Source organism: Pongo pygmaeus, chromosome 16 (genome assembly GCF_028885625.2).
Source record: "Pongo pygmaeus isolate AG05252 chromosome 16, NHGRI_mPonPyg2-v2.0_pri, whole genome shotgun sequence".
In the NCBI taxonomy this organism is placed as follows: domain Eukaryota; kingdom Metazoa; phylum Chordata; class Mammalia; order Primates; family Hominidae; genus Pongo; species Pongo pygmaeus.
Window position 1 is genome coordinate 61,251,891 of NC_072389.2, and position 27,363 is coordinate 61,279,253.

The following is a 27,363-nucleotide window of genomic DNA, read 5'->3' on the forward strand; positions in this document are numbered from 1 at the left end:
TCTGTAACTAACCATATTTGATAATCAAATCAGCAACATCTGTCACTTAGCCTTAAAAATTAGATTGCCAGGCTGGGCATGGCGGCTCATGCCTGTAATCCCAGCACTTTGGGAGTCAGAGGCAGGCGGATCACGAGATCAGGAGATCAGGACCATCCTGGACAACATGGTGAAACCCCATCTCTACTAAAATTCACAAAAATTAGCCAGGTGTGGTGGTGAGCGCCTGTGGTCCCAGCTACTAGGGAGGCTGAGGCAGGGGAACTGCATGAACCCTGGAGGCGGAGGTTGCAGTGAGCTGAGACTGCACCACTGTGCTCCCACCTTGCGACAAAGCGAGACTCCATCTCAAAAAAAAACTATATATATATGTATTGCCAGTCAGTGATAGTCTTCTTTGGCAGCAATAATGTACTTTTGCTTAGTATGATGTTTATTAAATATTTCATTGGCAATATCTTTAGTTGCTAGTATAATTACCATTTCTTGAGGGCAAAAAACCATGAATGTAGTTTAACACTAAAAACAGACTTTGTTTTAAAAAAGCTAGTTTCTCTGTTAGCTAAAAAATGAACAAAACTTTAATTTTTCTGGTGCTGTAACTGATAAGCTTTGCACACATAACACTGTTTCTATACTTACCTGTTCAAATCTTACAGGTTTAAAATATAGATGTAAGACGCTAAGAAGAGGGTTTGAGATTGGATCCTCAAAGACAAAATTAGGAAAAGGACAGGACTTTAAGAGAGTCTTTAGGAATTCAGAAATCAGAACAATCATTTTACAAAAAGAACATCAGGTTTAACTTTGCTTTTTGCTTCTGTAAGAGCTGGCCATCCTTGAGAAGACTTTATTTGCTTATTCCTTAACAGTGTAAAAAGGACAGATTTCCTCTGTAGAACAGTGGGGATGAGAGAGTGGATAGGATGTCCATTGGATACAGGTAACCCTAAGAAAGGCCACTGTAGTGAGGAGGCGCAACTGAAGGATATCCTGGGGGAGGATTCCCAGAGCCACGGGGTAGGAACCAGGGGTCATGGGCGAGTGAGAGGGAAGGCAAGACAAAGAGGTTGGTTTTCTGTCCTCTCCTGTCACAAGAGGTCTTGAGTAAGACCTTATAATATGTTGGCAATCAGAAGAGGTGCTTGGGAGGAGAATGGAAAGGGAGTGAGTAGGACCAGGAGGAAGAAAACAAATTCTATCTCCCTCACCATTTTGCCCAGAGTCTCCATAACCAACCCCAAGCCATCTCTCAAATCCCAGATTGCTTACCCACTTCCCCGGCTGCTCTATTGAAACGTACCCTTACTTCATATTTCACACAAGCACTATATAACTTACCAATCGGTTTTCGTCAAACACTTCAAAAAGAAGCCGGTGCTGCTGAGGATGAACCTAAGTAAGAAAAACACAATCTTTATTTAAAAACAAATAAACATCAACCCATGGATACTCAGAAATAAATGCTTAAAGATGCTGCCATTTGGTCGGGCGTGGTGGCTCATGCCTGTAGTCCCAGCACTTTGGGAGGCCGAGGTGGGTGGATCGCCTGATGTCAGGACTTCGAGACCAGCCTGGCCAACATGGTGAAACCTCGTCTCTACTAAAAATACAAAAATGAGCCAGGTATGGTGGCATGTGCCTGTAATCCCAGCTACTTGGGATGCTGAGGCAGGAGAATCACTTCAACCTGGGAGGTGGCAACTGTAGTGAGCCAAGGTTGTGCCATTGCACTCCAGCCTGGGCGACATAGAGAGACTCCATCTCAAGAAAAACAAAACAAAACAAACAAACAAAAAGATGTTGCCATTTGCTAATTCCGATTATTTGGAATGCATTTTTAAATTACATGAAATAAGAGCAGACTAGTCATGTGTCACTCATTTTCTAGTAGTTTCACAACAACAACAAAGTGAATCTGGTTGTTTATTTTTCAGATTTTTCTAACAGAAAGAAAGGAAGTAAAAGAAAATTTCAAAAGATTACTTAAATGTTTGCAAACGCTTATAAATACAGACTAGATTTTGACATCTTATGATCAGTTTTATTTACTTGCTTTTTATTTATCAGTTTAGAGCCACCCAAAGTGGACATTTATTTTTCAGAAACTAGTGTTGTGAATCTTTTTATTATTGATTTAATAAAATTACATGTTGCTTTTACTATATAACGTACATAGCAGTCAAATGTATACACTGCGTTTTCACTTAAGGTTTAAATTTTGTAGCACATGAATAAAAATTACAAGCAATATTTTATTTTTCAAAGCCAATGCTTTCATTCTTGTAGGAATGTTTCGATATCAAAATAAAAATCTATGTAACATCAAACTGAAAGGCAATCTTTAAAACTTTTTTTGTACCAGAGTTTAAAATGAACAAAACATATTCACGTTTATGTTTATTTTTCACCTACAATACATATATTATATTGAACACTATGATATCTTAAAACATTGGTGTACATGTCAAAAGTATTGATAGAAAAAAGTCCTATGCTTGTGACAAAGATATCTAGAAACCTAACTCAGTGTCTCCTTTCCCTCTGAAAACATAATCCTAGTTTTACCTACAGCCACGTTCCCAGGCTGACCACACTGCACACCTCTTGAGGAAACCATTAATTTTTGAAAACTGAAGTACAACACATATTCAGCGAAGTATAAAGTATACTAACGTTGGGATGAGGAAGAAAAAAAGTATACTAATCTTAACTATACAGCTTGATAACTTTTTACATATACATACTGTATCATACAGTATGTATATGTAAAAATACATATACATACGTATCATATACATATACAGTATGTAAAATACACATACATATACAGTATGTAAAAATACATATACATACTGTATATGTATCAAAACCAGATAAAGATATTGAATACTCTGTTCTATTCTATATATTGTTTTTTTGTGAATGGTGTCCTATGGAATTGTTTAACATGGAGACCCTGAATATGTCTATCTACAAATGTATCCCTTGTTCCTAGGGGCAACCAATGAAGCCAACCTAGTGCCAGTCACTCCTCGGGAGAGCTTTTCAGAGGTGGCTGACTCAGCTGGGAGAGATGTCCCTTTTGCCCCTTGCATTTATCTTTCCTGTCTGAAATGTGGTTAGGATAGCTGGCACTCCTGCAGCCATATTGTGACCATGGAGTAACTGAGGATAGACATGCCAAACATAAGGCTACACAACGTGGGGATGGAAAAATAGTGTTAAGACGGCCGGATGTGCTGGTTCACACTTGTCATCCCAGTACTCCCAGGCTGAGGCGGGAGGATCACTTGAGCCCAGGAGTTGGAGACCAGCCTGGGCATCATAGAGAGACCATCTCTACAAAAATAACAAAAATTAGCTGGGCGTCCTGGCACGCGCCTATAGTCCCAGCTACTCAGGAGGCTGAGGCACGAGAATCGTTTGAACCTGGGAGGCGGAGGTTGCAGTGAGCCGAGATCGTGCCACTGCACTCCAGCCTAGATAACAGAGTGCAAACCTGTCCCCTCCCCTCCACCACCCCCACCAAAAAAAGGTTGGGCATGGTGGCTCACGCCTGTAATCCCAGCACTTAAGGAGGCCAAGGCAGGCAGATCACTTGAGTTCAGGAGTCTGAAACCAGCCTGGCCAACAGGGTGAAACCCTGTCTCTACTAAAAATACAAAAGTTAGCTGGGCGTGGCAGCAGGCACCTGTAATCCCAGCTAGTTGGGAGGCTGAGGCAGGAGAATCGCTTGAACCTGGGGGACAGAGGTTGCAGTGAACCAAGATCGTGCCACCGCACTGTCCAGCCTGGGCAACAGAGTGAGACTACGTCTCAAAAAAAAAAAAAAAAGAAAGAAAAAGAAAAACAGTGTAAGACGATTTTTTTTCAAAGAGGATGTAGAAGAACTTTTGAGGAGATGTAACTGAGCTAAGACTTGAAAGATGGGAAGAATTTAAATGAGAAGGTATAGAGAACATGCACAGCAAGGTCACATGAGAAAAGAAGGCATGGGGGCAGAATGAGCATGCTCTAAGGAAATGAGACTGACAAAGACTGACAAGATTCTTTTTTTTTGAGATAGAGTCTCACTCTGTCACCCAAGCTGGAGTGCAGTGGCGCGATCACAGCTCAGTGCAACCAGGCTCAAGCAATCCCCCCACCGCAGCCTCCTGAGGGTCTACAGGCATGCACTACCATGCTCGGCTAATTTTTTAAACATTTTTGTAGAGACAAGGTCTCACTGTGTTGCCGAGGCTGATCTTGAACTCCTGGGCTCAAGTGATCCTCCTGTCATGGCCTCACAAGAATATTTTTGCATTAGACACTGGCAAGAAAAGTTTGGTTAGTTAGGGTGGGGCCAGGGTGGAGACACTGACATCCAGAAGAAGAGTTAAGACTTGATTGGTAGGGAGACCAAAGCAGTTTTAAAAGGAGAAATGACATAATTTAGGTCATTTCTGAAGATTATTTTGTCAGTGGTGCATAAAATGAACTGGACTGGAGAGAGACCCTGGTGTCTACAGGAGCTGGAGCCCTAGTAACTCAGGCAGGGAGTCAGCAGAGCTTTGCTCAGGATGGCCCCAGTGGGAGTAGGGAGGGAGACAGGGCTATAGAAACCATTTTGAGGAAAAACCTCCAAAGTATCAATGTCTATCAAAATATCTAGCAGACACTGCAGATGTTTAATGAATATTGCTAAGAAACTAATCTGCTGTCCTGGTTCAGACTGTAATTAATAGCTCGTAACAGGATTTACTACCTCAACTATCTTTTTTTTTCCCTCCTCACTCTGTCACCCTGGCTGGAGTACAGTGGTGCAATCCCAACTCACTGCAACCTCTGTCTCCTGGGTTCAAGCGATTTTCCTGCCTCGACCTCCCAAGTAGCTGGGACTACAGGGGCGTGCCACCAGGCCTGGCTAATTTTTGTATCTTTTTTTAGTAGAGACAGGGTTTCACCACGTTGGCCAGGCTGGTCTCGAACTCCTGACCTCAGGTGATCCACCCACCTCGGCCTCCCAAAGTGCTGGGATTACAGGCGTGAGCCATCACGCCTGGCCTATCTTATCTTTTTAATCTATCTTTCCTACTGTAATCAGAGTGACTTACCTAGAAGACATTTAGGCCATCTTTACACCCTACTTAAAAGTTGTCCCCAATGGTCTAAATAACAAAATCCAAATGCCTGCGTATGGAATGGTCCTTCAGGATCTGAGTCCAATTTGCCTTTCTGGCCTTGTGTCCTACAAATGTCCCCTTGCCCAACCAAATATACATCTACCCTATATTGTAATCACACTGGAAACTCACTACTAATTGCTTCTTGCATTTTCTGATTTGTACTTCTGTGCATGTTAAGGTCTATCCACTTGCAACACCTTCTCCACTCTACATGTCTACATTGTGCTCATCATTCAAGCCCAGCTCAAATGCCAACCTCTCCCTAGAGCCTGACCTCCCCATTCACTACTACTCCTCTGCTTTCAAAGTAGTTGATCAGATTTACTACATTTTTTCCTTTTATTAAAGTTAATTTGGCATATGTGTGATATCTCCCTACTGAGTTATAAACACCACAAATGACTTATTCATGTTGCTTTTTGTATTTCAGAAGCACATAATAAATGCAAAAATATAGTTTAAAACGTGTAGTGAGAATACTAATTAAAAATACTAATTAAAACATCAACATAAACAGCTATCTTCTCTCTTGGGAGATTCTATTTAAATTGTAGGTAATAGTTTGTAAAAGATATAAAACCATTACAGCAAAGAAGATAAGAGGGCCATCAGCAGCTGAGCAATTTCAACAGTTACCTAGCAGACAGATGAAGCGGGGACGGAAATGATGATGGAGGGCAGAGGAAGCTGAAAACCACCGAAAGAACAGAGTGTCAAAGCAACAGGGGCAACTGCCCTAATGAAAGAATGTCTCAAATACCCCCTTAGCCTCCGGATGGTACATGTACACACATGCACGAGCACGCACGCACACACACCCTCTTATTAGAGATTTTCTCTTTATGTCTGATTTCAGGAGGAGATTTAATGAAAATAAAAGCATCAGATTTTTTTCCTTTTTTAAAAAAATTATTTTAGTTTTGGGAGTACACGTACAAGTTGGTTCTATAGATAAACTGTGTGTTATGGGGTTTTTTTGTACATATTATTTCATTCCAGGTAATAAGCATAGTACCCAACAGGTAGCTTTTCTATCCTCACCCTCCTCCTGTCCTCTACCCTCAAGCAGGCCGCGGTGTCTACTGTTCCCTTCTTTGTATCCATGTGTACTCATGTTTAACTTCCACTTATAAGTGAGAACATGTGGTGGTTGGTTTTCTGTTCCTGTAAGCATCAGTTTTAATATATAAAATATAAATGGTAACTAAAAATGTAACATATAATTGTTAAATGTTTATGCATTTTACCTAGAGAAACAACAGATGATTTTTCTATTTTATCACTGTTAAGTATGATAGATTACCAGAGATCACGAATGTACAAATTAGAAAAACTGTCCTCAAAGGAAAAAGAGATAATTTAGGAAACAAAAGAAAAGAGTTTTAAAAACTATAAGGAGTATCCTTAGAAACATTTAGGAATGTCTTGCATCCATAAAACGAAAACAAGATACTAAAAAAGGGAACTGGAAAACAAAAAAGTGCTGGAATGAAAAACGACTGTTGAATTAAAATAGAAGTGCTTTAAGAAAAATTTGTGGAAATCTCCCCAAAGGTAAAATAAAAAGCTAAGTTGAAGGGAAATGAGCGAAAATAAAAAAGAGGATTTTCTGAACAGATTCAGTGAAAGAATTAACTCCTAATGCCCTAAAAAAGAGGCTGGGCAAATTATGACTTGTGTGCTAAATCCAGCCAGCCACCTACTTTTTAATTCAATGGCTCACAAGATAAGAATATTTTTTATATTTTTAAATGGTTACATTTCAGATAGGTATATAAATACCTACACCATAGCCTTGATTTTGCCTCCCAACCTACAACACTGAAAATATTTACTATCTGTCCCTTTAAGAAAAAGTTCACTGACCCTTGTTCTAGACAATCACTGTATGTTATCTATTAATTTCTCTCATGTATCTAGAATGGTACTGGTTAAGACCAGCCTTGGAAGATGTGAGAAAAAAGTTACTCAAACCATTTTCTGAGTCTGTGGTTCAGATGAGGAATTCTGATTGAGAAGAACAGAAAATCACTCTAGGTGACCTTCCATTCAACTAGTTGGAATCCCCAAATGATAATACAAACAGAGGGAAGAAAATTATTATAGAAATTATTCACACAATTTCCAGAGTTGAAGAGAAACAGTATTCATTAGACTGAAATGCTTACTGATATGGTTTGACTGTGTCCCTACCCAAATCTCACCTGAATTGTAATAATCCGCATGTGTCAACGGCAGGGCCAGGTGGAGATAATTGAATCATGGGGGTGGTTTCCCCCATACTGTTCTCCTGGTAATGAATAAGTCTCAGGAGATCTGATGGTTTTAAAAATGGGAGTTTCCCTGCACACACTCTCTTGCCTGTTACCATGTATGATATGCCTTTGCTTCTCCTTTGCCTTCCGCCATGATTGTGAGGCCTCCCCAGCCATGTGGAACTGTGAGTCCGTTAAACCTCTTTCCTTTAAAAATTATCCAGTCTTGGGTACGTCTTTACTAGCAGCATCAGAATGCACTAATCCACTTACCAAAGGCCAAACACAATGGATTTTAAAAACTGTACATACAAGGCATATCACTGTGAAATTTTAAAACAATGGCGTAAAGATAATTATTAAAATTTTTCAGAGAAAGAGAAGGAAAGAGGGAGAAAAAAGGAACAAGTATATCTTTCAACAGGAATACAAAATACAATTGTAAAAGATGATAAAGCAATGTCTTCAAATTTATGTTCACCCAAGAATCCTATGAATGGCCAAACATAAGTTGGCTATTTATTCATTTATCGCAGTTGGAAATCAACTTGGAACATGCATGCATGAGCTTTTTAATAATATGGGAAATATGATCAGAGTAACAAACAGAAACAGTTAAAAAGTGGGTAGCAGGAATAGGAGGGAGGACAGAGCACCAGAATTTGTTGTTTTTCATTATAAGCCCTTTTATACTATCTCATTTTAAAACTATATGCAAATTCTTTCACAAGATTTTTTAAGTTTATTGAAGATAGAAGTAAAACTATGCTCACAAAAAATAGAGTTTATAAGATGATATTTTAAGGAAAGGCAAAAGCAGAAAAAAAATAAAAATATCAGTGACAGCCTTATTGAAAAAAAGGATAACTATGTTAGTCTATAAATGCATAAAACAACAGAGGAAAAAAGTTGCCAAAAAAGTATCCAATTTTCCAGAAAGAACAAAGGTGTTGAGAAGTATATGATTCTATTGTGTTCATAAAGAAACTGAAGCAATATTCCTGAAAATTCTGCCAGTGGTTGTGGGAACAAACAATACAGGTACATCTTTAAAATAGCTTTACTAGCTATAATTCACAGAGCATACACTCATCCCTTTGAAGTACACAATTCAATGGTTTTTAATATATTCAGAGAATGTGCAACCATCACCACAATTTTAGAACATTTTTAGCATTACAAAATGAAACCTTGTGTCTTTTAACAGATACTCCCCATTTTCCCTCAACCTTCCCAGGAAACCACTAATCTACTTTCTGTCTCCATAGATTTGCCTATTCTGGACATTTCATGTAAGTGGAATCATACAATATATGGTCTTTTGTCATTGGCTTCTGATATGGTTTGACTGTGTCCCCACCCAAATCTCATCTTGAATTATAGTTCGCATACTCCCTATGTGTAGTGGGAGGGACCTGGTGGGAGGTAATTGAATCATGGGGGCGGTTACCTTCCTGCTGTTTTCGTGATAGTGAGTTCTAATAAGATCTCATGGCTTTACCCACATTGCCAAGACAATGCTAAGCCAAAAGAACAAAGCTGGAGGCATCACGCTACCTGACTTCAAAACAGCATGGTACTGGTACCAAAACAGAGATATAGACCAATGGAACAGAATAGAGCTTTCGGAAATAATACCACACATCTACAACCATGTGATCTTTGACAAACCTGACAAAAACAAGAAACGGGGAAAGGATTCCCTATTTAATAAATGGTGCTGGGAAAACTGGCTAGCCATAGGTAGAAAGCTGAAACTGGATCCCTTCCTTACACCTTATACAAAAATTAATTCAAGATGGATTAAAGACTTAAATGTTAGACCTGAAACCATAAGAACCCTAGAAGAAAACCTAGGCAATACCATTCAGGCCATAGGCATGGGCAAGGACTTCATGACTAAAACACCAAAAACAATGGCAACAAAAGCCAAAATTGACAAATGGGATCTAATTAAACTAAAGAGTTTCTGCACAGCAAAAGAAACTACCATCAGAGTGAACAGGCAACCTACAGAATGGGAGAAAATTTTTACAATCTACCCATCTGACAAAGGACTAATATCCAAAATCTACAAAGAACTTAAACAAATTTACAAGAAAAAAAATCAAACAACTCCATCAAAAAGTGGGCAAAGGATATGCACAGACATTTCTCAAAAGAAGACATATGTGCAGCCAACAGACACATGAAAAGATGCTCATCATCACTGGCCATCAGAGAATTTGCATAAATGGAAATCAAAACCACAATGAGATACCATCTCACACCAGTTAGAATGGCAATCATTAAAAAGTCAGGAAACAACAGGTGCTGGAGAGGATGCGGAGAAATAGGAACACTTTTACACTGTTGGTGGGACTGTAAACTAGTTCAACCATTGTGGAAGACAGTGTGGCGATTCCTCAAGGATCTAGAACTGGAAATACCATTTGACCCAGCCATCCCATGACTGGGTATATACCCAAAGGATTATAAATCATGCTGCTATAAAGACATATGCACACGTATGTTTATTGCAGCACTATTCACAATAGCAAAGACTTGGAACCAACCCAAATGTCCATCAATGATAGATTGGATTAAGAAAATGTGGCAGACATACACCATGGAATACTATGCATCCATAAAAAAGGATGAGTTAATGTCCTTTGTAGGGACATGGATGAAGCTAGAAACCATCATTCTGAGCAAACTATCACAGGCACAGAAAACCCAACACCGCCTGTTCTCACTCACAGGTGGGAATTGAATAATGAGAACACTTGGACACAGGAAGGAGAACATCACACACTGGGGCCTGTCATGGGGTGGGGGGAGGGGGGAGGGATAGCATTAGGAGATATACCTAATGTAAATGACGAGTTAATGGGTGCAGCACACCAACATGGCACATGTATACATATGTAACAAACCTGCATGCTGCGCACATGTACCCTAGAACTTAAAGCATAAAAAAAAAATCTGATGGCTTTGTAAGGGGTTTTCCACCTTTTTCTTGACACTTCTACTTGCTGCTGCCATGTGAAGAGGGATATGTTTGCTTCCCCTTCTACCATGATTCTAAGTTTTCTGAGGCCTTCCCAGCCATGCTAAACTGTGAGTCAATTAAAACTTTTTCCTTTATACATTACACAGTCCTGGCTGGAGGCAGTGGGTCACACCTGTAATCCCAGCACTTTGGGAGGCCGAGGTGGGCAGATCACCTGAGGTGATTCGAGACCATTCTGGCCAAGATGGTGAAACCCCATCTCTACTAAAAATACAAAATTAGCTGGGTGTGGTGGCACATGCCTGTAATCCCAGCTACTTGGGAGGCTGAGACAGGAGAATTGCTTGAACCCAGGAGGCGGAGGTTGCAGTGAGCTGAAATTGCGCCACTGCACTCCAGCCTGGGCAACAAGAGTGAAACTCTGTCTCAAAATAATAATAATAATGATAATCAAAAAAAAAATTACCCAGTCTCAGGCATATCTTATGAGCAGTGTGAGAATGGGCTAATATAGCTTCTTTCACTTAGTATAATGATTTCAAGGTTCATCCAAGTTGTAACTTGTATCAATACTTCATTCCTTTTTATTGATGAATGATATTTCATTATATGTGTATATCCCATTTTGTTATCAGTTGATGGACATTTGTGCTGTTTCTAATTTTTGACTATTATGAATAATGCTGCTACGAACATTAGTGCACAAGTTTTCTGTGCATATATTTTAAGAACACTGTAAAAAGTGTAAAAAGTTAAATGAATTAGACAAGTATTTTCATAAGCATAAAACAATATATGAATAGAAAGTATTCCGGCATTTTAATTTAAATGTTTTATGTCTTTCCACTTTATTTCTTTATGCAAATAGTTATCTCTAATCAACAAATATAAAAATAAACTGTAGATATATGGCCACGCAGAAAAAACCCAAACAGTAAAAAAGGATATATAGTAAATTATAAATCTCTGTCTTACCTTTGTCCCACCCCCAGAGCAAATACAGTAAATAGCTTCTTAGGTCCTTCCAGAATTATTTTCTAAAAATACCAGCATATAAGAAATTTTATTATTAAAATTTTATTTTATTAAAAATTTTTATGGTTTTACACAAATAGTATATTCCTATATACAATGTTCTGCTTTTTTTTTTTTTTTTTTTTGAGATGGAGTCTCACTCTATTGCCCAGGCTGGAGTGCACTAGCACAGTATCAGCTCCCTGCAACCTCTGCCTCCCAGATTCCAGTGATTCTCCTGCCTCAGCCTCCCAAGTAGCTGTAATTAGAGGCACCCACCACCATGCCTGGCTAATTTTGTATTTTTAGTAGAGATGGGGTTTCACCATGTTGGCCAGACTGGTTTTGAACTCCTGGCCTCAGGTGATCCACCCGCCTCGGCCTCCTAAAGTAGTGGGATTACAGGCATGAGCCATCATGCCTGGCCTTGTTCTGCATTTTTCTTGCTTCATTTAATATAATCTGAAATGAATTATCTATAACAACATATAAACCTGTCTCTTTTTAAACAGCAGATTAGGATTTTGTTGTATGAATGTATCATAATTTACTTACTGCTCCACTGATGGGGTGTCCTGCCTTCTTCCTAGCTAAAAGAATTATAATTTTATTCAAATATTGGGTGACTACTATGTATGTCAGGGATAGACAGCAACTCTTCTCTCCCAGGGGCTGAATTTTGATTCCTTTAAGCCTTAGGGTAACACCATTTTCCTCACCAACAATGGCATAGGAAATATGCACATTACACAATTCTGGCCCAAGAGAAAAAGATTCAAAGTCTTCTGGAAAAAGGTTTTTTACTTTTTTAAAGGGATACTAAGCAAAGGCTGGGTGTGGTGGCTCACGCCTGTAATCCTAGCACTTTGGGAGGCCGAGGCGGGTGGATCATGAGGTCAGGAGATCGAGACCATCCTGGCTAACACAGTGAAACCCTGTCTCTACTAAAACTACAAAAAATTAGCCGAGCGTGGTGGCATGCGCCTGTAGTCCCAGCTACTCGGGAGGCTGAGGCAAGAGAATCGTTTGAATCCGGGAGGCAGAGGTTGCAGTGAGTCGAGATCGTGCCACTACACTCCAGCCTGGGCGACAGAGTGAGACTCTGTTTCAAAAAAAAAAAAAGATACTCAGCAAAAAGCTCTCCCTTTTCAGCCTCTGGACATCATCATGTCTTTGGAACTGCTATAAGTATCTGTGACCACAGAGAGAAAGCCAAGAGAATCCCAGAGAAGCTGGGTCAAGCATGACTTCTTTCACCTGCTGCAATGACCAACCTTCTTCTATGCTTCTTATGATTAAAGCTAACCAGTGTGCTTATTGTGAAGGCAGTTTTCATTGCTACTTCAAGTCTATAACTTGAAGCTGAAAGCATCCTAAATGATACACTTTGTTAGAGGGGTCCCTCCTAAACCTCCTAGACTAAGTGATCCCCCATCCCTGTATTTACTCTCCGGTACCACTGTTTTCCCTTCTATAAAGCTCAGCACACTGGTAATAATTTTGAGTTACCTGTTCACACTGGTCCATACTAGACAGTAAGTTTCATTGAGGGTAGGAACTGTGGCCACCTCATTAACAATCATAGCAAAGTGCCTAAGAAATAGGTATAGAAAAATATCACGCCAAATTTGTGTGCATATGTAGGTAAGTTTTTTTCCCCCAACCATAAAAATACAAAAGAAAATAAACCACATAGGAAATCCCAGAAGAGCATATTATCAGTGGTGGTTTATCGAGATGAAATTATGGCTGATTTTCATTTCTCTTTATTAAAAAAATCTATCTTGTATAAGTTACATTACTTCTATAACATAATATAAACATACACTTGCATATATATACATTACATAAATCTAATATATTGAGTATGAATGCTAAAAACATACACAGAGCAAGCACCTGCAGAATGTAGGAAATGGGGTGAGGCTTTTTCAGATGCCCATGCACAATTCTTATGCACAGAGTAAATAACATGTGCACTGCACCTAATGTGTTGCACTTTTTTCCCTCTAAGCATGTGAAGTGTAGATTTTAATTATAATTTGCTATTTTTTTTCTTTTTTTTTTTTGAGACGGAGTTTCACTCTTGTCGCCCAGGCTGGAGCACAATGGTGTGAACTCAGCTCACTGCAACCTGTGCCTCCCAGGTTCAAGTGATTCTCCTGCCTCAGCCTCTTGAGTAGTTGGGATTACAGGCATGCACCACGATGCCCAGCTAATTTTTGTATTTTTAGCAGAGATGAGGTTTCACCATATTGGCCAGGCTGGTCTTGAACTCCTGACCTCAGGTAATCCACCCTCCTCGGCCTCCCAAAGCACTGGGAATACAGGCATGAGCCACTGCGCCTGGCCATAATTTGCTATTGAGCACTAACTTCAACTTGGAGTTTCCCGTTTGTGTTAACTTGTCAATAACAGTTTTTCACAAAAACTTTTTTTGAACTTCATGTTTTCTCAAAGATATAAAGCTGCCTTCAACTTCTGACCACAATTTCCATTTGGCCAAATGCCCAAGAACCAAGTTTTTGCTGTAATATGTTATCTCAACAGACATTTTTATGGTGAATACATTCAGCTGAAAACATTCTGGGCTATATAAAAATGATGATATAAATGACAAAGAGGAAAATAGAGGACCACACATAATAATGTCCTTTGTACAGAAGATATTTCACCATATGTTTTCAGTTTTTTTCTAAGCATAATGAATTAGCATTGATCCACACAAATTTATCTAGTTATCCTTGTAATAAAATAGCAGAATTTCTAATTGAAACAAATGTGCAGCCTATGATCCCAAAAATGAAGTAAATATTTGGTAAACGTTACTAGCTAAAACATTTGGTAATAGTGAAGTTATAGAAAATAAAATAAAAAATAAGGAAATGGCAGTAGAGTCCTAATCCTGATTTGTCAATTACAAATAGCCTTCTTTCAAGACAAAAATAAATGGAAAGACATCCTGTGTTCACGGATTGGAAGAACTTAATATTGTTAAAATGTCCATACTATCCAAAGTAATCTACAAATTCAATGCTACACCCATCAAAATCCCAATGGTACTTTTTAAAGAAATAGAACATATAATCCTAAAATTCATACAGAACTACAAAAGACCCTGCATCTTGAAAAAGAAGAACAAAGGTAGAGGCATAACAGTTCCTGATTTCCAAATATATCACAAAGCTACAGTAATTAAAACAGTATGATACAGGAATTAACACAGACAGAGACCGATGAAATAGATAGCTCAAAAACAAACCCAAGAAATACAGTCCACTGGTCTTTGACTCAGGTGCCAAGCACACACAAAGGGGAAAAGACAGTCTCTTCAACAAATGGTGGCCAGGCGCAGTGGCTCATGCCTGTAATCCTAGCACTTTGGGAGGCCGAGGTGGGCAGATCATGAAGTCAAGAGATGGAGACCATCCTGGCCAACGTGGTGAAACCCTGTCTCTACTACAAATACAAAAATTAGCTGGGCATGGTGGTGTGTGCCTGTAGTCCCAGCTACTCAGGAGGCTGAGGCAGGAGAATCATTTGAACCTGGGAGGTGGTGGTTGCAGTAAGCCAAGATCGTGCCACTGCATTCCAGCAAGACTTGGTCTGAAAACAAAACAAAACAAAAAACAAAACAAAAAAACAACAAATGGCTTGGAAAAACTGAATATCCACATGTGAAAGAAAGAAATTGACCCTTATCTTAAAACAAACACAAAAATCAACTCAAAATGAATTAAAGACATAAACAAGACTCAACACTGTAAAACCCATAGAAGAAAACAGAGAAGAAGCTTCTTGACTTTGGTCTTGACAATGACAACGATTTTTTGAGTGACACCAAAAACACAGGCAATGAAAGCAAAAATTGACAAGTGCAGCTACATTTAACTAAAAAGCTATATGACAAAAGAAACAATCAACAAACTGAAAAGGCACCCTACAAAATGGGAAAAATATTTGCAGACCATGTATAAGATAAAGAGTTGATCTCCAAACTTCAAAATTACATACAAAAGGAACTCCCATAACCCAATAGTAAAAAAAAACAAGCATCAACAACAACAACAATAACAAAATAAAATAAACTCCCAGGCACAGTGGCTCATGCCTGTGATCTCAGCACTTTGGGAGGGCAAGGCAGGAGGATCACTTGAATCCAGGAGTCTGAGACCAGCCTGGGCAAAACAGTGAGTCACTACAAAAAAAAAAAAAAAAAAAAAAAATTAAAAATGGCGCTGCGTGATGGTGTGCACCTGTGTTTGCAGCTACTAGGGAGGCTGAGGTGGGGGGTCATTTCAGCCTAGAAGGTTGAGGCTGCAATAAGCCATGATTGTGCCACTGCACTCCAAGCTGGGTAACAGAGTGAGACTCTGTCTCAAAAACAACAACAACAACAAACAAACAAACAAAAAACCCACCACCAACAATAATATGGTTTGGCTCTGTTCCCCACCCAAATCTCATTCGATCCATAATCCCCACGTGTCAAGGGAGGGGCCTGGTGGGAGGTGATTGGATCACCGGGGGCAGTTTCCCCCATGCTGTTCTCATGACAGTGAGTTCGTTCTCTGGAGATCTGACAGTTTTACAAAGGGTTCCTCCCCCTTCACTTTCTCTTCTCTTTCCTACCATCTTGTGGAGAAGGTGCCTGCTTACTGTTCATCTTCTGCCATGACTGTAAGTTTCCTGAGGCCTCCTCAGCCATGTGGAACTGTGAGTCAGTTAAACCTCCTTTGTTTATAAATTACCCAGTCTCAGGTAGTATCTTTATCATAGTGTGAAAACGGACTAATACAAACAACAAAGAACCTAATTTAAAAAATGAACTAAGGACTTGAACAGACATTTCTCCAAAGAAGACAAACAAATGGCCCACTCTTTATGTAAAAAGGTGCTCAAAAATCACTAATCATCAGGGAGATGCAAATCAAAACCACACCTGTTAGGATGACTATTACAAAAATTTTTAAATTTTTTTAGGTAACAAGTTTTGGTGACGATGTGGAGAAACTGGAATCCCTGCACATGCTGGTAGCAATGTAAAATACTCCAGCCTCTACAGAAAACAGTACAGCCTCTACAGAAAACAGTATAAAGGTTCCCCCAAAAATTAAAAAACAGAACTACTGGATCATCCAGCAATCCCACTTCTAGGTATGTAGCCAGAGGAAATAAAATCACTGCAATTAAAGTTATCTGCCCTCCCACATTCATTACAGCATTATTCACAGTAGCCAAGATATGGAAATAATCTAAATACCCACTGAAGGATACATTAAGAAAATGTGACATATACATACAATAGAATATTATTCAGCCTTCAAAAAGGAAACCCTGCCATTTCCAACAAAATGGATGAATCTTGAGGACATTACCCTAGGTGAAATAAGCTAGTCCCGGAAGAACAAATACTGATGAACTCACTTACAAAAATTATCTAAAATAGTCGAATTCACAGAAGCAGAGAACAGAATGGTGGTTTAATACTATATTATACACCAAAACCTTTGTGAAGAGGGTACATATCAAGTGTTCTTACCACAAAAAAGGGGGTGATAGGAGGAAACTTTTGGAGGTGATGGATATGTTTATGACTTTGATTGTGGTGATGGTTTCACAGCTGTATGCATATGTTTAAACCTATCAAACTGTATGTATTAAATATGTGCAGGCTTTTTCTATATGAACTATACGCCCAATAAATCAGTTAAAATTTTGTTTAAATGGCTTATTTTTCTCATTAACATCTCTAATTCCAAAGTAGTCCTTCCTCCCTCTCTCCCTCCTTCCTCCTTCCCTCCTCCCCCTTCTCTCTCTCTCTCTCTGTCTCTCTGTCTCTCTGTCTCTCTCTGTCTCTTTCTTTTGGGACTACATCTCACTATGTTGCCCGTGGTATCCTCGAATTCCTTGGCTCAAAGTATTCTCTCCCATGTCAGCCTCCCAAGTAGCTGGGACTATAGGTGTGTGTCACCATACCTTGTGAAGAGGGTCGTTTTTTTGGTAGAGATGGGGTCTCACTATGTTGCTCAGGATGATCTTAAACTTTTGGGCGGCCCACCCTGGCCTCTCAAAGTGCTGGTATTACAGGCATGAGCCACCATGCCAGGCCAAATATTCTTTCTAATAGGAGAATAAGATCATCAAAAAGAATGGCAATATTTTTAAATTATAAACACCTTAAATTTTTTAAAATAAAAAATAAATTACAACATTAATTCCTCTAACAGATATCCATATTTTCTGTTTCTACTTATATTGGTTTTAGTATATTTTAGCTTATAAGAATTTATCTATTTAAACTAAGTTGTTAAAATTACCCACATAAAATTAGTTACAATATTACCTTTTAAAAAGTATCTGTAGGTTCCCTCCTCTGATTCCTAACATTGGTCATCTGAGTACTCTCTCTGTCTCTCTCATATAAGGCCAGCTGTTGTATATCAATTTCATTAATTTTTTTGAAGATCCATCTTTGGTTTTATTTATTTTCTCTACTTTTTGTCCATTTTCTTGTCCATTGATTTCCACTCTTATTTCCTTCCTTCTTTTTATTTAAAGAACTTAAGGTGGAAGCTTAGATAATTGATTTTGAATATTTCTTCATTTATATACAAGTATTTAAAGGTATAAATTAATCTCTAAGCACTGAATTAGCTTCATCCCACATTTTGGTATGTTATGCTTTAACAATCAATCAGTAAAAATGCTTTTTAATTTCCCTTATATTTTCTCTTTTGATCCATGGCTTATTCAAAAGAAACTTGTTTAATTTCTAAACATTTGTGATATACATACGTGTGTTACTGAATTGTAACTTAAATCTGTTGTGATCAGAGAACATATCCTGTTAAATTTCTTTCTTTTTTTTTTTTTTTTGAGACAGAGTCTCACTCTGTCACCCAGGCTGGAGTCCAGCAGTGCGATTTCAGCTCACCGCAACCTCTGCCTCCCAGGTTCAAGTGATTCTCATGCCCAGTCTCCCAAGTAGCTGGTATTACAGGTGCGCGCCATCACACCCAGATAATTTTTGTATACTTTTTTTCTTTAGTAGAGGCGGGGTTTCATCATGTTGGTCAGGCTTGTCTCAAACTCCTGACCTCAAGTGATCTGCCTGCATTGGCTTCCCAAAGTGCGTGGATTATTGGCATGAGCCATCGTGCCCAGTCAATCCTGTTGAATTTCAATCCTTTTAAGTGTACTGAAACTTGGTTTATGGCCCAATATGTGGTCTATCTCGGTGAATGTTCCATGGGCATATAAAAAGAATATACACTTGGGTATTAGCTGTAGTGTACTATACATGTCAAACAGGTTAACACGATTGGTAGTATTGTTCAAATCATCTATATATTTACTAATTTTTTTTTGTCTAGTTGTTATATCAGTTACTAGGAGAGAAGTGATAAAATCAACTATTGTGGATTTGTTTATTTAGTTCTGTCAATTTTGACTTCGTAATTTTAAAGATTTATTACTAGGTGCATACACATTTCAGATTGTATGTCTTCTTGTTGAATTCACTCTTTATAATCATGAAATGCCCTCTTTACCTCTGGCAATACTGTCCTGAAGTCTAATTTGGCTAATGTTAATACAACCATTAGCATATTTTTTCTGGTGTTTGTATGGTATCTCATATGGTTTGGAATTATGTCTCTGCCCAAATCTCATGTCAAATTGTAATCCCCAATGTTGGAGGAGGGGCCAGATGGGAGGTGACTGGATCACGGAGGCAGACTTCCCCCTTGCTGCTCTGGTGACAGTAAGCGATTTCTTATGAGATTTGGTTGCTTAAAAGTGTGTAGTACTTCCTCCTTCATTCTCCTCCTCCTTCTCTGGCCATGTTAGATGAGCCTGCTTCCCCTTCACCTTCTGTCATAATTGTTAAGTTTCCTGAGGCCTCCTCAGCTAGGCTTCCTGTACAGCCTGTGGAACTGTGAGTCAATTACACCCGTTTTCTTTATAAACTGCTCAGTCTCAGGTAGTTCTTTATAGCAATGCAAGAACAAACTAATACAGAAAATTGGTAATGGGAAGCCGGGCATTGCTATAAAGATCCCTGAAAAATGTGGAAGCAAGTTTAGAAGTGGGTAATGGACAGAGGCTGACACAGTTTGGAGAGATCAGACGAAACGAGGATGATGGAAAGATAGACCTTCCTAGAGACTTGTTGAGTGGTTGTGACCAAAATGCTGATAGCGATATGGACAGCAAAGTCCAGGCTGAGGTGGTCTCGAAGACGAGGAATCTTTTGGGAACTGAAATAAAGGTCCCTCTTGCTATGCTTCTGCAAAGAGACTGGCAGCATTGTGCCCCTGCTCTAGAAATCTGTGGAACTTTGAACTTGAAAGAGATGATTTAGGGTATCCGGCAGAAGAAATTTCTAAGCAGCAAAGTGTTCAAGAAGTGGCCTGGCTGCTTCTAACCATATGCTTATATGCATTCACAGAAATGATCTGAAACTGGAACTTACATTTAAAAGGAAAGCAGAGCATAAAAGTTTGGAATATGTGCAGCCTGATCATGTGGTAGAAAAGAAAGCTCCATTTTGTGGGGAGAAATTCAAGCCAGCTGCTGGAGCTGAATGTTCATAGCCAAGAGAATGGGGAAGATGCCTTGAATGCATTTTAGAGATCTTTGTGGCAGCTCCTCCTATGACAGCCCCAGAGGACTAGAAGGGAAGAATGATTTCATAGACCAGGCCCAGGGCCCTGCTGCCCTACACAACCTTGGGACACTGCTCTCTGAGTCCCAGTCACTCCAGCTCCAGCTGTGGTTAAAAGGGCCCAGATATGTCTTAGGCCGCTGCTCTAGAAGGTTCAAACCATAAGTCTTGGTGGCTTTCACATGGTGTTAAGCCTGCAGGTGTGCAGAGGGCAAGAGCTGAGGCCTAGGAGCTCTTCCTAGATTTCAGAGGATGTATGGAAATGTGTCAATATCCACACAGAAGTCTGGATATCGCAGGTGCAGAGCCCTCATGTAGAACTTCTACTAGGGCAGTGTGGATCGGAAATGTGGGACTGGAGTCCCCACACAGGGTTCCCACTGGGACACTGCCTAGTGGAGCTGTGAGAAGTGGGCCACTATCGTCCAGACTCCAGAACGGGAGATTGACTAACAGTTTGCACTGTTTGCCTGCAAAACCCGCAGGCACTCAACACTAGCCTGTGAAAGCAGCTGAAGGGATTGTACCTTGCAGAGACACAGGGGTGGAGACACCCAAGGCCTTTTGGAACCCACCCCTTGCATCAGTGCGGCCTGGATGTGAGACACAGAGTCAAAGGAATTATTTTGGAGCTTTAAGATGTAATGATTGGAAGATGGCCGAATAGGAACAGCTCCTGTCTGCAGCTCCCAGTGTGACTGATGCAGAAGACGGGTGATTTCTACATTTCCACCTGAGGTGCCTGGTTCATCCCATTTGGACTGGCTGGATGGTGGGTGCAGCCCACAGAGGGCAAGCCGAAGCAGGATGGGGCACTGCCTCACCTGGGAAGTGCAAGGGGTCAGGGGATTTCCCTTTCCTACCCAAAGGAAGCTGTGACAAACTGTACCTGGAAAAACGGGACACTTCCGGCCAAATACTGTGCTTTTCCCACAGTCTTATCAATTGGCAGACCAGGAGATTCTCTCCCATGCCTGGATCGGAGGGTACCATGCCCATGGAGCCTTGCTCACCGCTAGCGCAGCAGTCTGAGATTGACCTGCCAGTCTACAGACTGGTGGGGTAAGGGGCGTCCACCATTGCTGAGGCTTGAGTAGGTATACAAAGCAGCCAGGAAGCTCAAACTGGGCAGAACCCACCTCAGCTCATCAAGGTCTACTGCCTATATAGACTCAACCTCTGTGAGCAGGGCATAGCTGAACAAAACGCAGCAGAAACTTCTGCAGACTTAAACGTCCCTACCTGACAGCTCTGAAGAGAGCAGTGGTTCTCCCAGCATGGCATTTGAGCTCTGATAACAAGAGACTGCCTCCTCAAGTGGGTCCCTGACCCCCGTGTAGCCTAACTGGGAGACACTTCCCAGTAGGGGCCAACAGACACCTCATACAGGCAGGTGCCCCTCTGGGACAAAGCTTCCAGAGGAAGGATGAGGCAGTAATATTTGCTGTTCTGCAGCCTCTACTGGTGATACCCAAGCAAACAGGGTCTGGAGTGGACCACCAGCAAAATCCAACAGATATGCAGCTGAGGGAATTGAGTGTTAGATGGAAAACTAACAAACAGAAAGGAATAGCATCAACATCAACAAAAAGGACAAACACACCAAAACCCCATCTGTATGTCACGAACATCAAAGATGAAAGGTAGATAAAACCACAAAGATGGGGAGAAACCAGAGCAGAAAAGCTGAAAATTCTAAAAACCAGAGCGCATCTTCTCCTCCAAAGGATCACAGCTCCTCACCAGCAACAGAACAAAGCTGGAAGGAGAATGACTTTGATGAGTTGACAGAAGTAGGCTTCAGAAGGTCGGTAAAAACAAACTTCTCAGAGCTAAAGAAGCATGTTCTAACCCACTGCAAGGAACCTAAAAACCTTGAAAAAAGGTTAGACCAATGGCTAACTAGAATAAATAGTGTAGAGAAGACCTTAAATGACTTGATGGAACTGAAAACCATGGCACAAGAACTTTGTGATGCATGCACAAGCTTCAGTAGCTGATTCAATCAAGTGGAAGAAAGGCTATCACTGACTGAAGATGAAATAAATGAAATAAAGTGAGAAGACAAGTTTAGAGAAAAAAGAATGAAAAGAAGCAAACAAAGCCTCCAAGAAATATGGGACTATGTGAAAAGACCAACTCTATGTTTGATTGGTGTACCTGAAAGTGACAGGGAGAATGGAACCAAGGTGGAAAACACTCTTCAGGATAATATCAAGGAGAACTTCCCCAACCTAGCAAGGCATGACAACATTCAAATTCAAGAAACACAGATAACACCACAAAAATATTTCTCGAGAAGAGCAACCCCAAGACACATAATTGTCAGATTCACCCACATTGAAATGAAGGAAAAAATGTTAAGGGCAGCCAGAGAGAAAGGTCGGGTTACCCACAAAGGGAAACCTATCAGACTAACAGCAAATCTCTCAGCAGAAACCTTACAAGCCAGAAGACAGTGGGGGCCAATATTAAACATTCTTAAAGAAAAGAATTTTGAATGCAGAATTTCATATCCAGTCAAACTAAGCTTCATAAGAGAAGGAGAAATAAAAGCCTTTATAGATAAGCTGTGAGATTTTGTCACCACCAGGCCTGCCTTACAAGAGCTCATGAAGGAAGCACTAAACATGGAAGGGAACAACCAGTACCAGCCACTGCAAAACCATGCCAAATTATAAAGATCATCGATGCTATGAAGAAACTGCATCAATTAATGAGCAAAATAACCAGTGAACATCATAATGACAGGATCAAATTCATACATAACAATATTAACCTTAAATGTAAATGGGCTAAATGCCCCAATTACAAGACATAGACGGGCGAATTAGATAAAGAGTCAAGACCCATCAGTGTGCTGTATTCAGGAGACCCACCTCATGTGCAGAGACACACATAGGCTCAAAATAAAGGGATGGAGGAAGATCTACCAAGCAAATGGAAAACAAAAAAAGGCAGGGGTTGCAATCCTAGTCTCTGATAAAACACACTTTAAACCAACAAAGATCAAAAGAGACAAAGAAGGCCATTACATAATGGTAGAGGGATTAATTCAACAAGAAGAGCTAACTATTCTAAATACATATGCACCCAATACAGGAGCACCCAGATTCACAAAGCAAGTCCTTAGAGACCTACAAAGAGACTTAGACTCCCACACAATAATAATGGGAGACTTTAACACCCCACTGTCAACTTTAGACAGATCAACGAGACAGAAAGTTAACAAGGATATCCAGGAATTGAACTCAGCTCTGCACCAAGCGGACCAAACAGACATCTACAGAACTCTCCACCCCAAATCAACAGAATATACATCCTTCTCAGCACCACACCACACTTATTCAAAAAGTGACCAGACAGTTGGAAGTAAAGCACTCCTCAGCAAATGTAAAAGAACAGAAACTATAACAAACTGTCTCTCAGACCACAGTGCAATCAAACTAGAACTCAGGATTAAGAAACTCACTCAAAACTGCTCAACTACATGGAAACTGAACAACCTGCTCCTGAATGACTACTGGGTACATAACGAAATAAAGGCAGAAATAAAGATGTTCTTTGAAACCAATGAGAACAAAGACACAACATACCAGAATCTCTGGGACACATTTAAAGCAGTGTGTAAAGGGAAATTTATAGCACTAAATGCCCACAAGAGAAAGCAGGAAAGACCTAAAATTGACACCCTAACATCACAATTAAAAGAACTAGAGAAGCAAGAGCAAACACATTCAAAAGCTACCAGAAGACAAGAAATAACTAAGATAAGAGCAGAACTGAAGGAGATAGAGACACAAAAAACCCTTCAAAAAAATCAATGAATCCAGGAGCTAGTTTTTTGAAAAGATCAACAAAACTGATAGACCGCTACCAAGACTAATAAAGAAGAAAAGAGGCGGGGAGGAGCCAAGATGGCCGAATAGGAACAGCTCCGGTCTACAGCTCCCAGCGCAAGCGACGCAGAAGACGGGTGATTTCTGCATTTCCATCTGAGGTACCGTGTTCATCTCACTAGGGAGTGCCAGACAGTGGGCGCAGGTCAGTGGGTGAGTGCACCGTGCACCAGCCGAAGCAGGGGCGAGGCATTGCCTCACTCGGGAAACGCAAGGGGTCAGGGAGTTCCCTTTCCAGGGGTGACAGACTGCACCTGGAAAATCGGGCCACTCCCACCCGAATACTGTGCTTTTCCGACGGGCTTAGGAAACGGTGCCCCAGGAGAGTATAGCCCGCACCTGGCTCAGAGGGTCCTACGCCCACGGAGTCTCGCTGATTGCTAGCACAGCAGTCTGAGATCAAACAGCAAGTCGGCAGCGAGGCTGGGGGAGGGGCGCCCACCATTGCCCAGGCTCGCTTAGGTAAACAAAGCAGCCAGGAAGCTTGAACTGGGTGGAGCCCACCACAGCTCAAGGAGGCCTGCCTGCCTCTGTAGGCTCCACCTCTGGGGGCAGGGCACAGACAAACAGAAAGACAGCAGTAACCTCTGCAGACTTAAATGTCCCTGTCTGACAGCTGTGAGGAGAGCAGTGGTTCTCCCAGCACGCAAGTGGAGATCTGAGAATGGGCTGACTGCCTCCTCAAGTGGGTCCCTGACCCCTGACCCCCGAGCAGCCTAACTGGGAGGCACCCCCCAGCAGGGGCAGACTGACACCTCACACGGCCGGCCAGGTACTCCAACAGACCTGCAGCTGAGGGTCCTGTCTGTTAGAAGGAAAACTAACAGAAAGGACATCCACACCAAAAACCCATCTGTACATCACCATCATCAAAGACCAAAAGTAGATAAAACCACAAAGATGAGGAAAAAACAGAGCAGAAAAACTGGAAACTCTAAAAAGCAAAGTACCTCTCCTCCTCCAAAGGAACGCAGTTCCTCACCAGCAATGGAACAAAGCTGGACGGAGAATGACTTTGACGAGCTGAGAGAAGAAGGCTTCAGACGATCAAATTACTCTGAGCTACGGGAGGATATTCAAACCAAAGGCAAAGAAGTTGAAAACTTTGAAAAAAATTTAGAAGAATGTATAACTAGAATAACCAATACAGAGAAGTGCTTAAAGGAGCTGATGGAGCTGAAAACCAAGGCTCGAGAACTACGTGAAGAATGCAGAAGCCTCAGGAGCTGATGCGATCAAATGGAAGAAAGGGTATCAGCCCTGGAAGATGAAATGAATGAAATGAAGCGAGAAGGGAAGTTTAGAGAAAAAAGAATGAAAAGAAACGAGCAAAGCCTCCAAGAAATGTGGGACTATGTGAAAAGACCAAATCTATGTCTGATTGGTGTACCTGAAAGTGACGGGGAGAATGGAAACAAGTTGGAAAACACTCTGCAGGATATTATCCAGGAGAACTTCCCCAATCTAGCAAGGCAGGCCAACATTCAGATTCAGGAAATACAGAGAATGCCACAAACATACTCCTCGAGAAGAGCAACTCCAACACACATAATTGTCAGATTCACCAAAGTTGAAATGAAGGAAAAAATGTTAAGGGCAGCCAGAGAGAAAGGTCGGGTTACCATCAAAGGGAAGCCCATCAGACTAACAGCGGATCTCTCAGCAGAAACTCTACAAGCCAGAAGAGAGTGGGGGCCAATATTCAACATTCTTAAAGAAAAGAATTTTCAACCCAGAATTTCATATCCTGCCAAACTAAGCTTCATAAGTTAAGGAGAAATAAAATACTTTACAGACAAGTAAATGCTGAGAGATTTTGGTCCCCACCAGGCCTCCCCTAAAAGAGCTCCTGAAGGAAGCGCTAAACATGGAAAGGCACAACCGGTACCAGCCACTGCAAAATCATACCGAAATGTAAAGACCATCGAGACTAGGAAGAGACTGCATCAATTAATGAGCAAAATAACCAGCTAACATCATAATGACAGGATCAGATTCACACATAACAATATTAATTTTAAATGTAAATGGACTAAATGGTCCAATTAAAAGACACAGACTGGCAAATTGGATAAAGACTCAAGACCCATCAGTGTGCTGTATTCAGGAAACCCATCTCACGTGCAGAGACACATATAGGCTCAAAATAAAAGGATGGAGGAAGATCTACCAAGCAAATGGAAAACAAAAAAAGGAAGGGGTTGCAATCCTAGTCTCTGATAAAACACACTTTAAACCAACAAAGATCAAAAGAGACAAAGAAGGCCATTACATAATGGTAAAGGGATTAATTCAACAAGAAGAGCTAACTATCCTAAATACATATGCACCCAATACAGGAGCACCCAGATTCATAAAGCAAGTCCTGAGTGACCTACAAAGAGACTTAGACTCCCACACATTAATAATGGGAGACTTTAACACCCCACTGTCAACATTAGACAGATCAACGAAACAGAAAGTCAACAAGGATACCCAGGAATTGAACTCAGCTCTGCACCAAGCGGACCTAATAGACATCTACAGAACTCTCCACCCCAAATCAACAGAATATACATTTTTTTCAGCACTACACCACACCTATTCCAAAATTGACCATATACTTGGAAGTAAAGATCTCCTCAATAAATGTAAAAGAACAGAAATTATAACAAACTATCTCTCAGATCACAGTGCAATCAAGCTAGAACTCAGGATTAAGAATCTCACTCAAAACCGCTCAACTACGTGGAAATTGAACAACCTGCTCCTGAATGACTACTGGGTACATAACGAAATGAAGGCAGAAATAAAGATGTTCTTTGAAACCAACGAGAACCAAGACACAACATACCAGAATCTCTGGGATGCATTCATAGCAGTGTGTAGAGGGAAATTTAGAGCACTAAATGCCCACAAGAGAAAGCAGGAAAGATCCAAAATTGACACCCTAACATCACAATTAAAAGAACTAGAAAAGCAAGAGCAAACACATTCAAAAGCTAGCAGAAGGCAAGAAATAACTAAAATCAGAGCAGAACTGAAGGAAATAGAGACACAAAAAACCCTTCAAAAAATAAATGAATCCAGGAGCTGGTTTTTTGAAAGGATCAACAAAATTGATAGACCGCTAGCAAGATTAATAAAGAAAAAAAGAGAGAAGAATCAAATAGATGCAATAAAAAATGATAAAGGGGATATCACCACCGATCCCACAGAAATACAAACTACCATCAGAGAATATTACAAACACCTCTATGCAAATAAACTAGAAAATCTAGAAGAAATGGATAAATTCCTCAACACATACACCCTCCCAAGACTAAACCAGGAAGAAGTTGAATCTCTGAATAGACCAATAACAGGAGCTGAAATTGTGGCAATAATC

At 40.5% G+C, this 27,363-nt stretch overlaps 1 protein-coding gene across 2 annotated transcripts in view; it reads right to left on the bottom strand.

Annotated features, from left to right (window-relative positions):
- NEDD4 (NEDD4 E3 ubiquitin protein ligase) overlaps positions 1 to 27,363 on the bottom strand; it is a 613,929-nt gene that overhangs the window by 94,547 nt on the left and 492,019 nt on the right. The window contains exons 2-3 of one of the 2 annotated variants that reach the window (XM_054451604.2): positions 11,391 to 11,452; positions 1,342 to 1,395 (exon numbers count right to left, since the gene is read on the bottom strand). Coding sequence is in view for 1 of the 2 variants with exons in the window: in XM_054451602.2 (XP_054307577.1) it covers positions 1,342 to 1,395 (54 nt within the window). In the remaining variant the exon portion in view is untranslated. The remainder of the gene's footprint in view (positions 1 to 1,341; positions 1,396 to 11,390; positions 11,453 to 27,363) is intronic. The other variant, XM_054451602.2, reaches the window with a different exon arrangement.